The 12,990-nt window shown below is 44.5% G+C and overlaps 1 protein-coding gene and 1 non-coding gene across 3 annotated transcripts in view; one reads left to right on the forward strand and one right to left on the reverse strand.

Annotated features, from left to right (window-relative positions):
• The window catches only part of BACH1 (BTB domain and CNC homolog 1), a 45,354-nt gene that overhangs the window by 15,396 nt on the left and 16,968 nt on the right, over positions 1–12,990 (forward strand). For both annotated transcript variants that reach the window (XM_020895448.2, XM_070455127.1), the window contains exon 2: positions 11,057–11,350. In XM_020895448.2, coding sequence (XP_020751107.2) covers positions 11,117–11,350 — 234 coding nt within the window. In that variant the 5' untranslated portion in view covers positions 11,057–11,116. The remainder of the gene's footprint in view (positions 1–11,056; positions 11,351–12,990) is intronic.
• TRNAR-GCG (transfer RNA arginine (anticodon GCG)) lies at positions 9,005–9,077 on the reverse strand. The gene has a single exon. It is a non-coding gene; the product is annotated as a tRNA-Arg (tRNA).

Here is a 12,990-nt window from a genome sequence, read left to right on the forward strand (position 1 = left end):
GTATGATACTATTTAGGTTCATACTTGTTGCAAATGGTATTATTTCATTCTTTTTTAAGGCTGAGTAGTATTCCAGTGTGTGTGTGTATGTGTATATATACACACACACATATATATATATACACACACACCACATCTTTATCCGTTCACCTGTCGATGGATATTTAAGTTGCTTCAGTGTCTTGGTTATTGAAAGTAGTGCTGCAGTGAACTTTGGGGTGCATATATCTTTTCAAACTGTGGTTTTTTCTGGGAAAAAGATTGTAGGATCGTATGGTAGCTCTGTTTTTAGTTTTTTAAGGAACCTCCATACTGTTCTCCACAGTGACTATGTGAATTTACATTCCCACCAGCACTGAAGGAGGGTTCCTTTTTCTCCACGCTCTCTTCAGCATTTGTTATTTGTAGAATTTTTTGATGATGGCCCTTCTGACTAGTGTGAGGTAACACCCATTATGGTTTTGATATGCATTTCTCTATTTATTTGTGACGTTGAGCATCTTTTCATGTGCCTCTTGGCCATCTGTATGTCTTCTTTGGCGAAATGTCTATTAGGTCTTCTGCCTGTTTTTTTGATTGGGTTGTTTGTGTTTTTGATAATAAGCTGTATGAACTGTTTGTGTGTTTTGGAGACTAATCCCTTGTTGGTTGCATCATTTGCAATATTTTTTTCCCATTAGTAGGTTGTCTTTTCGTTTTGTTTAATGTTTCCTTTGCAGTGCAAAAGCTTTTAACTTTCATTAGGTCCTATTTGTTTTTGTTTTATTTCCATTACTCTGGGAGATGAATTCAAAAAGATATGCTCTGATTTTTGTCAGAGTGTCCTGCTTGTGTTTTCCTCAGAGTTTTATAGTATCCATTCTTACATTTAGGTCTTTAATCCATTTTGCATTTATTTTGGTGTATGGTGTTAGAGAATGTTCTAAGTTAATTTTACACTTAGCTGTTCAGTTTTCCTAGCACCACTTACTGAAGAGACTCTTTCTTCTTGTCTGCTTTGTCATAGGTTAATTGACCATAGGCGCACGGGTTTGTTGCTGTGTTTTCTTTGCTGTCCCACTGATCTACGTTTCCGTTTTGTGCCCGTGTTATACTGCACTGACTACGGTACCTTTGTAGTATAGTCTGAAGTGCGGGAGCCTCGTAGCTGCAGCTCTGTTTTTCTTTTTCAAGATTGCTTTGGCTATTCAGGACCTTTTATGTTTTCAGAAACATTTCTAACACCAAATTCAAATAATTGCTAACAATTATGGAACACTGGTATGTGTCAGGCACTCTCCTAAGAGCATGAGGTATATTATTTCATTTGATCCTCCCAGCAGAGTCAGACAGGACTAAGCGACTGAACAACAACATGAAGCACTGTTCTTGTCCCTTCTCCCCCTCCCTCCAAAAAAAGGAGTTGTCAGAGGGACAGGAAGTGATTTGCCCACGGGCAGGGCTGTCCTCCAGGTATAAAATGCCGATCCTCTGGTGATCTCCAGAGCAGACAGCGACCGTGTTTGCAAGGCTCTGAGAGAGTTAGGCTTAGGTGTGTCCTCTGATGATTACTCTCTGTCCTTGTTTATCTCTAGTCCCTGCTTGTGCAGTCTTACAGATGTCCGGGGGAAATACTCAGAAAGGTGTAGGAACGAAGGTACCGTTGGAACCTTTAACAACCCCAAGCTGGAAGCAGTGCATCTTTATTACGGGCTTCCCAGGTGGCGCTCGTGGTAAAGAACTTGCTGGCCAGTGCAGGTAGACGTGTGAGACACAGGTTTGCTCCCTGGGTTGGGAGGGTCCCCTGGAGGAGGGCATGGCAACCCACTTCAGTGTTCTTGCCTGGAGAGTCCCATGGACAAGTTTGGGAATTTTACTCTTCAGGGGGAACTGTTGGAAGTTGTCACTCTGCTTTTTTTGTTTTCATTTTCCCTTTGAGTATTTTGCGGGAGTCGTAAGTGAACTGGCATAGTAACTACTGCATCTCCCTTTCAGCCCATCCGTTGCCTGTCTTAGAAAACCCATAGTTAACGTCATGTTTCATGATGAAATATTGAACATTTTCTTTACAGGGGAATAAGGCAAGGATGCCCTTACCACTCTCACTACCAAATCATTGCAGTAAGGGGAAAAAAAGTGTAAAGATGGGAAGAAGTAAAACTGTCTCTATATGCAGATGACATGATTGTGTACATAGACAATCCTAAGGAACCTACAAAGAAACAGATCTAATAAGTGAAGTAAGGTTGTGGAGAATTCAAGGTTAATATTTAAAAACATAAATTTTATGTTTATAGTATCAGAAGAGAACCAGAAAGTGAAGTTTAACAAACAAGTCTGTTTATAGTAACTATTAAAAAAAAAAACCCAAAATACTTAAGAATAAGTTTAACAAAAGATGTGCCAGATCTCTTTCCTAAGAACCTTCAGAATAATGCTGAGAGAATTAAGGAAGACCTAAATAAATGGAGAGATATGCCATGTTTGTGTCTCAGAAGACTCAGTTTGTTAGAGGTCAGTTCTCCCAAAATTGCTGTATAGATTCACTGCTGGCCCTTTCAACTCGAGAAGAAGACAGTCCAGTTAAAAATGGACAGAATAATTGGACAGACATTTCACAGAAGATACGCAGATGGCTAACAAGCGTATATAGAGATGCTCAACATTATTAGCCGTCAAGAAATGCAAACTAAAACCACAGCACTTTTGTTCACTTGCTCAGTTGTGTTCGACTCTCTGCAGCCCCATGGACTGCAGCATGCCAGGCTTCCCTCCTTCGCCAACTCCCGCTGTACCACTGTGTATTTGTTAGGCTAGCTAAGATGAAAAAGACTGACATTACCAAGATTGGTGAGAATGTGGAGCATCTGGAGTTACCACACACTGCTGGTAGCAAGAAAATGGTACAATTACTTTGGAAAAGTGTTTAGCAGTTTCTAAGAAGTTAAACAGAAACTCACCATATCACTCAGCTTCTCCACTTGTAGGTATTTAGTTACCCAAGAGAAATGAAGTGTATGTCTGTGAAGATGTTCCCTGAAGCTTTATTACAGCAACCCCCAAACTGGAAGCAGTGCATCTTTATTACGGGCTTCCCAGGTGGCGCTCGTGGTAAAAAACTTGCTGGCCAGTGCAGGTAGACGTGTGAGACACAGGTTTGCTCCCTGGGTCGGGAGGGTCCCCTGGAGGAGGGCATGGCAACCCACTCCAGTGTTCTTGCCTGGAGAGTCCCATGAACAGAGGAGCCTGGTGGCCCACTGTCCGTGAGGTCGCAGAGAGTCAGCCACGACTGAGTGACTTAGCACACAAGCACACATCTTTATGACAATAAATAGTGCATCCACAGTGAAAGGGGTAAACACATGGTGGTATGTACATACAATGGAGTACTGCTCAGCAATAAAGAACCCAAACATTGAGTGTACGCATCCTGATTGTCATTAAACCGAGTGAAAGAAACCCAAGGCCAAAACACGTTCTGTTTACCTAAATAGAACGTGTTGTTCTGTTTACGCAGAAGTCACGGAAAATGCACACGAGTTGACAGTGACGTGAATGCAAATCGTTGGTTCCCTGGGACCAGGTGACCAGGGGGAGACCTCAGAGAGGCACGTGGGATCGTGAGAGGGGATGGAAGTTTATCTAGATTGTGGTGGTGGTTTCATTCACACTTAAAACTATCAAAACTCACTGAATTCTGTATTTTAAATAGTGCAGTTCATCAGTGTAAATCCTACCTCTTGAGTGGATACATACAACAGTGAGTGACAAGTGTGCGGTAGAAAATGCGTGATTCAGTGAATACACTGAACTGGTATGGGCCAACTCCAGTTGCTAGTTCTTGTTTGCAAAACATAGTCCTTCTCCACTGAGATGTAACAGTCCCGTTAAGAGCTGAATAGCTGCCACATGTGACACAAATCAAAGGCTTCACTGTTTCCTGCATTCGTGTGGTAAGAGGATTTAACAGAAGAATCTGTTCCTCCTCTCTCGGTTCTGGAACTTGGGTTTCCTATGTTCTTTCTTCCTTTGATGTTGTCCTTGAGTCTCTAAGGCATGTCTGACTCTTTGTGACTCCAAGGACTGCAGCATGCCAGGCTCCTCTGTCCTTTAGTATCTCCCAGAGTTTGCTCAAATTCATGACTTTGAGTCAGTGGTGCTATTTAAGCATCTCATCCTTTGCTGCTCCCTTCTCCTATATTCCCTTTCCAATTAATTGAACATTATGGTTAAATGAGAATTGACCAGAAAGTAGTTTTTACTTGAAGTCTTTCTGCAGATACCTTTAGGAACTGCCCACATTCCTGTGTAAGTTGACTATAGTGATCATTGTCATATCTTTCACTCCAAGGTATCATTTTCATTTCAAACATTTCCAGGCTATATTCTTCTTAAATGTAGGGACTGTCTTTTTTTGGGTGTGTTTTTCACTGCACCAGTCTGCTGCATGGCACAGGCCAGGCACTTGTAGAAAGAACATTTGTCCTTGTTACGTGAAAGTTGAAGGGTGTTTGGTGACGGTCCTCCCCTCTTATGTGACCCTTGGTGTTAGGCTACTCCCCCTGCCCTTCTCCACTGAGAATTAAAAACAACCAAGTTGTGAGACTTTTCACTGAAGTGAGTAAAAGCCTAGCTCTTTTGTATACATGGAACTTCATCTTCATTCTGAATTTCTGTTCTGAAGCGTTATGGATCTGGTTCTATGATGGAATATTCACCTCAGGATTTTAAAAGTTTGTATAGTTTTTTTAAGTAAACTACCTTAAAGTTATTAAAATGTAATAAAGCCATAGGAACTTGTTTCATTTTTAAAAAATCGACTTGGAAAGCAAAATACTAAGAGATAACTGTTAAAATTTGTGTACTGAGCAGAGAGCAGAAGTTATTTCCAAATTGAGATGCAGGAAGCTTTAAAATGCCTATTCATCCTTTATCAGCATTACTGAATGAATCAGCAATTTGCTCAGGTCAGTGAACCTTTGTTTTGAATTATAACAATTGTTTCTATTTCTAAGCACATAGGAAAATTCAGGTGTAACATAGGAATCTCAACTTGGAGTGAATAAATTCACAGAATTTAGGCCCGTAAGACTCTGTGGGGGTGTTACAGCTTACTGTTTATGGTTGAAAAATGTCAGAAGGTGACCGAGTGTACCATTCTTACCTAATTTAGTCATTCCTTAGTTAATGTTATTTGGTAAAAATAGATTACTGACCACCTGGATGGTTTTCAGAATTAGGAGAGTTGAATTTGAATTTCAGAATAACTTTATGTAGGGCTCCACACTAGCGAGGTCAGGGTCAGGTGATTGTATTTCTGACTCTGGGAAAGCCATCCAGGGACTTTTGTCTGAGTACTTGGCTCAGTGGCATTGTTGCTCTGTGTATTGGAGTAGCTGACTGTGCTGTGTCTGGAAAATGAAGTTAGATGATCTGCGTTTTGGGTTTATACTAAAAATGCCGCCATACATTCAGAAGCAGGTACCTGCATTGGGCCAGGCACTCTGCTACAAGCTTGAGCTATGACAGAGAACAAGTCAGGCAAGGTGTCGACTTTAAGCTGAGACCTAACAGGTGAGGAGTTGGCCAGCTGAGGAGTAGAAGTCCAGGGGGTGGGGACAGCACGTGCAAAGGTCCTGAGGTTGGAAGGCGCTTGGTGCCTGTGGAGCAGGAAGGAAGGATGGCCAGGCTGGAGGACAGCAGGAGAGGGAGACAGAGGCTTTGCGGTAAGGCTGGATTAACAGACAGCCCGACCGTGCAGGTCTGGAGGACACGCTGAGCGTTTAGAATTGATCATAAGGAATTTGGAAGACATTGTGGGGTTTTTAGCGGGAGCTGGAGCTTTGATGGAGGGGATCATGAGGGGATTGAGGGGACTGAGGCTTTTGTTATTTTTATTATCGTCATTAATAGCCACTGTTATTTAAAGTTTGTTGGCTTTGGGCCAGACAGTGTGCTCAACCCTTCACCTTCATCGTCTTCATGTAAGCCTCACAACAACCCAGTGAGGTGCTGTTGTTAGCCTTGTTTGAAGCCGAGACCCACCCCAGCAAGGCTGAGCAGGTTGCCTGAGCCACACAGCCAGCGACGGGCAGCTCTGAGAGCTGAGCCCCGGGCTGTGCCAGACCCTGCTCTGGCGGCCAGTGCTGTGGTTTCAGTGTGTGAGCTCGTGGCCCGTTACTGGTTCTTAGAATTTGAGTGGATCACAACTGGACTTTTTTTTTTATTTTAATAGAGTAGAAATTAGACTATGTTGCTCTAGTAAGGATAAAATATTGCTGGGTGAACACTTGTGGCACTTTTTATTTTACATAATTATATTTGTACATATGTGAGCTGGTGAGGCCTTGCAAGAGGATAAACAGCATTTATCTAGGCACAAGCCAGTTTGTCTTGGACTGGAGTTGTGGCGGGACAGATGGACACAGGTGAGTCTTAGCTGCACGGGGCAGAGGCACCAGGGCTTGGGAGGGGACTGGAGCCCAGGGCCGAGGGTCTCAGGGAGACCCATGGGAGGTCTCAGGGCCGAGGCCTGGGTTTCTGGGAGGAGTCAGGTCAGTCCACCTACAGGAAGGCCGGACCCTTTTCAGAGGGACCGTCCCAGGTGGCCGTTGGACGCCCTGATTTCCTAGCTTCTCTCAGCTGCAGCTGTTGGAACTTGGTGTCGGCATGTGGCCCAAAGCTGTAAGCTGGCCATGAATTTATGAGCTAGCCTGTCACCCAGAACTGCCTGAACAAGGGGACTGAGCCAAAAATAAACTCTTGAGGCGAGTAGTGAACGAACTAGTTGGAGCAACAAGTAATGGCTGGATTACATGTGGGCTGACAGCAACTCTGTGGGAATTGGGCCTTGCTTGTTTTATGTGAAAGTCCCTCTCCATTTATTTATGTGTTCTTCAGTGTCTTTCAGTACATTTTTTTTTAAATTGAGGTAAAATTGGTATATAAACATTATATGCCAATTACATATATAACCTTCAGGTGTTTACCATTACAATTCCACATCTGTATATATTACAAAGTAATAACTGCCAAATGTCTAGTTACCATTCATCACCCCCCATACAGTTGACCCCTTTCATCTGTTTTGCTCGTCCTGAACCCTGTTCCCTTCTGGTAAGTAAAAGTGAAAGTGTTAGTTGTTCAGTGGCATCCGATTCGTTGCAACCCCATGGCCTGCAGTCCGCCAGGCTTCTCTGTCCATGGGATTTTCCAGGCAAGAATACTGGAGTGAGTTGCCATATCCTTCTCCAGAGGATCTTCCTGATCCAGGGATCGAACCCGGGTCTCCTGTACTGCAGGCTGATTCTTTACCATCTGAGCTATCAGGGGAGCCCGTTCCCCTCTAGTAACCAGCAGTCTAGTCTCTGTGTATATGGATTTTATTTTGTTTGTTTTCTTTAGACTCCATATATGAGTGAGAATCACACAATAGTTATCTTTCTCCATCTGACATATTTCACTTAACATTATACTGTCAAAATGGCAAGATTTCATTTTTTTATGGCTGGGTAGTGTAAATGTCCATCACATCTCTATCCGTTCATCCACTGATGGGCATTTATGTTATTTTCATATCTTGGCTATGATAAATAATGCTTCATTGAACATGAGGGTGTGTATGTTTTACAGTTGGTGTCTTCATATTCTTTGGATTAATACCCTGAAGTGGGTTGGTTGAATTATACAGTAGTTCTGTTCACTTTTTTGAGGAATTTCCCATTTTTCATGGTGGCTTCACAGAGTATGAGGGTAGGATTTCTGTAGTTTTATATCATCATCGGGGCAGGTGATGGGAAAGAATAAGAAGGCTGGGGACTTGTGCAGGGATACTGCAAGGCATGCAGTCAGCTGTTGAATCCGGCTTGGCTGGGGGAGTGGACAGTCTTGGATAAAGGGGAGGGCAGTGGTCCCTGCAGTACCGCACACACCAGATACACAGTTTCATTGAATGATAGTTCCTCCCCACTACTCTTAACAGCAGTTCCTCCTGTTGATAACTGAAATACCAAGACCAATTGTGAAAGGGAATTTACTACCCTTCTCATGTGGGCACAACCCGAAAGTCAAGTTAGTCCTCGGACGTGGTTTTCGAGTTACCATGATTTCATGTAGTATGCTGAATCAGTAAATAAATGATAGGTTGTGATCCTTGACCTTGGGAAAAGTTTAACCACATAGTGAGAGATTTTATTTTCATTGACTGTTTCTGAGGAACTTAATATTTCAGCTATAATGAGCACCTTAAAAATGAACACGTAAGTAGAACAGAACTCATAGATGCATGTCTTGTGTGTTTGTGTTTACTGAGAACACCATGTCTTTGAGGTGGAATTCACCTATGATTGGGGCTTCCCAGTTGGCACTAGTGGTAAAGAACCCGCCTGCCCATGCAGGAGATGTAAGAGACGCTGGTTTGATCCCTGGGTTGGGACGATCCCCTGAAGGAAGAGATGGCAACGCACTCCAATATTCTTTCTTGGAGAATCCCATGGACAGAGGCGCCTGGCAGGGTACAATCCATAGGATTGCAGAGACTGGGACATAACTTTGGGTCTGGTCTGTATGGATTTAGTAGTTTTTATTTCTCCTTTCATTTTTGTTTAGCGTGTAACAACTCTGAAAAAAGTAATGTTTATTGAGTCATGGAATATTTGAGGACTTTCATGTTTTAGGACATGAGTAAGCTTCAGAAGAAAAACAGGGATCACCCTTTGAGGAGCTTGTGTTCCCTGGATCAGGAAGATCCCTTGGAGTAGGAAATTGCAGCCCACTCCAGTATCCTTGCCTGGGAAACTGCATGGACAGAGGAGCCAGGTGGGCTCCAGCCCATGGGTCAGAGAGTCAGACACAATTTAGCAACTAAACTGTCCTTTTTTTTCTTTTTTTTTCTTTTGACTGGTTCAGTTCAGTCCCTCAGTTGCTCTTTGCAACCCAGTGGACTATAGTCCACCAGACTCCTCTGTCCATGGAATTCTCCAGGCAAGAATACTGGAGTGGGTTGTCATTCCCTTTTCCAGGGGATCTTCCTGACCCAGAGATTGAACCTAGGTCTCCTGCATCGCAGGCAGACGCTTTACCGACTGAGCCACCAGGGAAGCCTTTAGTTGTTTGTATGTATGTGGGTGTATATGTGTATATATATATATGATCAAAAAATGTTTGGAGGCTACTCTGTGTTAGTATGGGCCTCTCAGGTGGTGCTAATTGTAAAGAAATTGCCTACCAATGCAGGAGACATGAGACACGGGTTCAATCCCTGGGTTGGGAAGTTCCCCTGAAGAAGGGCATGGCAACTCACTCCAGTATTCTTGCCTGGAGCATCCCATGGACAGAGGAGTCTGGTGAGTTACAGTCCATAGGGTCACAAGGAGATGGACATGACTGAAGCAACTTAACAGGCATGCACGCGCTTACGTTAGTATGTTTTTTTTAAAAATACACATTTTTTATAACATTCTCTTTTGTTTTAGCATTTTGAGAAAACCAAGAGTTTCTCTGCATGGTAAACCATGTTGTTAACGATGGAGTAGTCCTATTTGTTAGCTACATTTTGTAGTGTTAAGTAAGACTTGTTATGTAAAAAGATTCATTACGAAGATCTGGTCTGACAGACCTGAGTCTTGAAATCAAGGAAATCCTCTTCTTCGTGTTGGAGGAACTTTGCCTTTTGTAGGATGTGTCCCTCGTTCTGGGGCACCACACCCTCCTGCCTGCTGTCAAGTGTGGGGAGACGGGGGACACAGAATGTGGAGAGCTGTGTGCCTGTTCCACCGTTTAGCCCAGCCCACAGGGTGACCTCTGGTGACCTACACGCTCCCATTGATGTCTTAAAGCAACCCATTGGGATGCCAGCCAGAAACTTCTCAGCCTTACTTGTTTGCTCACTGGAGCTGTTTTCTTTGTACAAAATGCCTCATTTCAGAGCCATAAAATCCTTGCTTCAAAAGGTCTTCCCATCCTTCACCCCAAGAATATGTTTCCTATTATTATAAAAATTGCTTTTCAAAAATCTATATTAAATGAAGTGAAGTGAATAAATGCGTCCAGGCTTGCAGGAGCCTATTTTCTTTTAAAAGGTTTCTTTTCATTATGTGTAACATAGGCCAAATTGTTTGTCAGTATATTTTTAAGGAATTTCACATGTTCTGATTCTTTGCATTGCAGATCACGTCATTCCTCCAAAGTTATAATCTTTAAGATGAGATAGCCCTTAAATTTTTTTTTTTTTTTTTTTTTGCTGAATCTACAGTTACCATGTCTGTCAGCCTACAATTCTTTCAGTTGGGCCTCTTTAACCTCCAGTGGAATATGGACACACTTCAAAATTGTCCACCTGAAATCTTTGGGACCCAGTTTCCTCAAGCAGTTTATTTTAGGACCATGTTTAGGGTCAGGAGATGAATCTGCCGAGTTCTGAATTTGAACACCCTCAAAAAATATATTAAGTTCAAGTCACATCCACTCCTAAGCTATCCTGCCCTAGAACAGTACAGATCATTGGGGTATGCCAGTACCTTTTTAAAACCAGACACCCAGGTTCTCAAGATAAAATTTCTAAAAAAAGTAGCCATCTTGGTTTCATGCCAACATTAAAATTAGAGTACTAAATCAATACAGCTGATAATTCAAAAGCTTAATACAGGAAGGAAAAGCATCAGCTCAGTAATCCTTGACGCCATGGGTATGGTCATCCGTGCACACAGATCTCTTGACCTTGAGTTTGTTTGAGGTAGAAGCTTTTGTTTTCATTTGGGTTTTGGTGATGAGTATTTTAATCTGATGGGGGAGGGTGGCTGTTCCCAAGTGGCTCAGTGGTTCAGAACCCACCCGCCAATGTAGGAGAGGTGGGTTTGATCCCCCGGAGAAGAAAAGGGCAATCCACTCCAGTATTCTTGCCGGGAAAATCCCCATGGACTGAGGAGCCTGGAGGGCCCCAGTCCATGAGGTCGCAGAGAGTCGGACACGACTGAGCAACTAAACAGCAGCCACATGTTGATGGGTGTCTGCCGGGGCCGCCGGGACAGACCTCTTTCCCAAGCCGTTCCGTGAGTGACCGCGGCCTGTGTCTCGGCAGGGTTGACGACCGTCAGAAGCATGCTCTCTCGGACCCTCCCGACGCAGCCCCGGACGCAGAATGTGGCTGGGTGAGAACGCGGTGTTCGCCTACGAGTCGTCGGTGCACGGCGCCCACGTGCTGCGCTGCCTGGACGAGCAGCGGCGGAAGGACGAGCTGTGCGACGTGACCGTGCTGGTGGAGGGCCGGCCCTTCCGCGCGCACCGCGCCGTGCTGGCCGCCTGCAGCGCCTACTTCCACGCCCGGCTCGCCGGCCCCGCCGGCACGGAGCCACGCATCACGCTGCCCGGAGAGGTGGGAGAGCTCGCCCCGCGTTCGCGCAACCAAGTGTCTCCTGGTTGATCCCGTTAGGGCAGAACCCCGTCTCCCGGTCATCCCTTGCCCGTGCTTCTGCAGCTGCACATTTAACTTGCTTCGTAGACATCCTGGCCTTTTCCATGTCAGCTGGTTGACTTTTATCTTTTTGGCCGCACCCACTCCAGTACTCTTGCCTGGAAACTCCCATGGTAGGCTGCAGTCCATGGGGTCGCCAAGAGTCGAACACTGAGCGACTTCACTTTCACTTTTCACTTTCATGCTTTGGGGAAGGAAATGGCCACCCACTCCAGTGTTCTTGCCTGGAGAATCCCAGGGACGGGGGAGCCTGATGGGCTGCCGTCTGTGGGGTCACACAGAGTCGGACACGACTGATGCGACTTAGCAGCAGCAGCAAGGCAGGCGGAATTGTAGTTCCCCCCACCAGGGAAAGAACCCCTGTCCCCGGCAGTGGAAGTGCAGAATCTTAACCCCTGGACTTCCAGGGAAGTCCCTGCAATGATAACTTTGGATGTTAATTATTTGTCGGGCCGTTGAATAACTCGACCCTCTGTTATGTTTTAATGAAATCACTCGCCGGTGGATATGGGCGTTCGGAGAGGTCGCACAGCTAGGCGGGACTCACCCTTTGGACCTTTTCCTGTGATGGACAGGCAGGGATCAGGGTCCTCCCAAGCCTGCATTTGGCTATGACCGACCTGCCTTCGTGGACGGGGCTGAAAGGGAGTTGCTGGGGACAGCCTCCCTGTGCAGCTCAGTTTTATTGTTTTAACTATGAGTCCAAGTTGCCAGATCTATTCATTTTTCAAGCCAGATGTTTTAGAATTTGGAGGAAAGCTAAAAGATCATGCATTCCAGCCTCCTCATTTGGTCTGCAGGTGGCTGTTAGGTACTCCAGAAGGGTTCTCTCCCTTTCTTCTTTCTTGAGATTGAGACAATGGCATGGGTAGAAGAAAGGTGATTTTGTATCATATTTATGGAGCCTTTTCTTACACATCTTTCCCCCCAGGCCTATTACAGAGCTCAGGCACCTAGACATTTAGGTCCTTGTTACCATCCTACCTCCAAGAGATGACTCTTAGGGCAGGAGTGCTGGGCACACTGACTCTTTTAACAGTTTGTTTGGTTTCATTAGTGACTACAACTAGAAGAGTGCTGAGCCTTGTGGCATTGGGACACACATTTTGTTCATTGTTAAGTTGTATCTGACAATTTGTGACACTATGGACTGCAGCAGGCCAGGATTCCGGATCCTTCACTGTCTCCCAGAGTTTGTGTAAACTCAAATCTCCATTGAGTCGGTGATGCCATCCAACCATATAATTCTTGCCGTCCCCTTCTCCTCCCTCCTTCAATCTTTCCGAGCATCAGTGCCTTTTCAAATGAGTCCGTTTTTCACATCAGGTGGCCAAAATGTTGGAGCTTTAGTTTCAGCATCAGTCCTTCCAGTGAATATTCAGGACTGATTTCCTTTAGGATTGACTGGTTTGATTTCCTTGCAGTCCAAGGGACTCTCAAGAGTCTTCTCCAGTACACATTAGAAGTTGTTAAAAGGAATTTGAACAAAGTATATAGAACCTGTCTGTGTACAACAGGTTTGTGTGGGCTATTCTGTGATG

Source organism: Odocoileus virginianus, chromosome 25 (assembly GCF_023699985.2).
Source record: "Odocoileus virginianus isolate 20LAN1187 ecotype Illinois chromosome 25, Ovbor_1.2, whole genome shotgun sequence".
Lineage (NCBI taxonomy): Eukaryota > Metazoa > Chordata > Mammalia > Artiodactyla > Cervidae > Odocoileus > Odocoileus virginianus.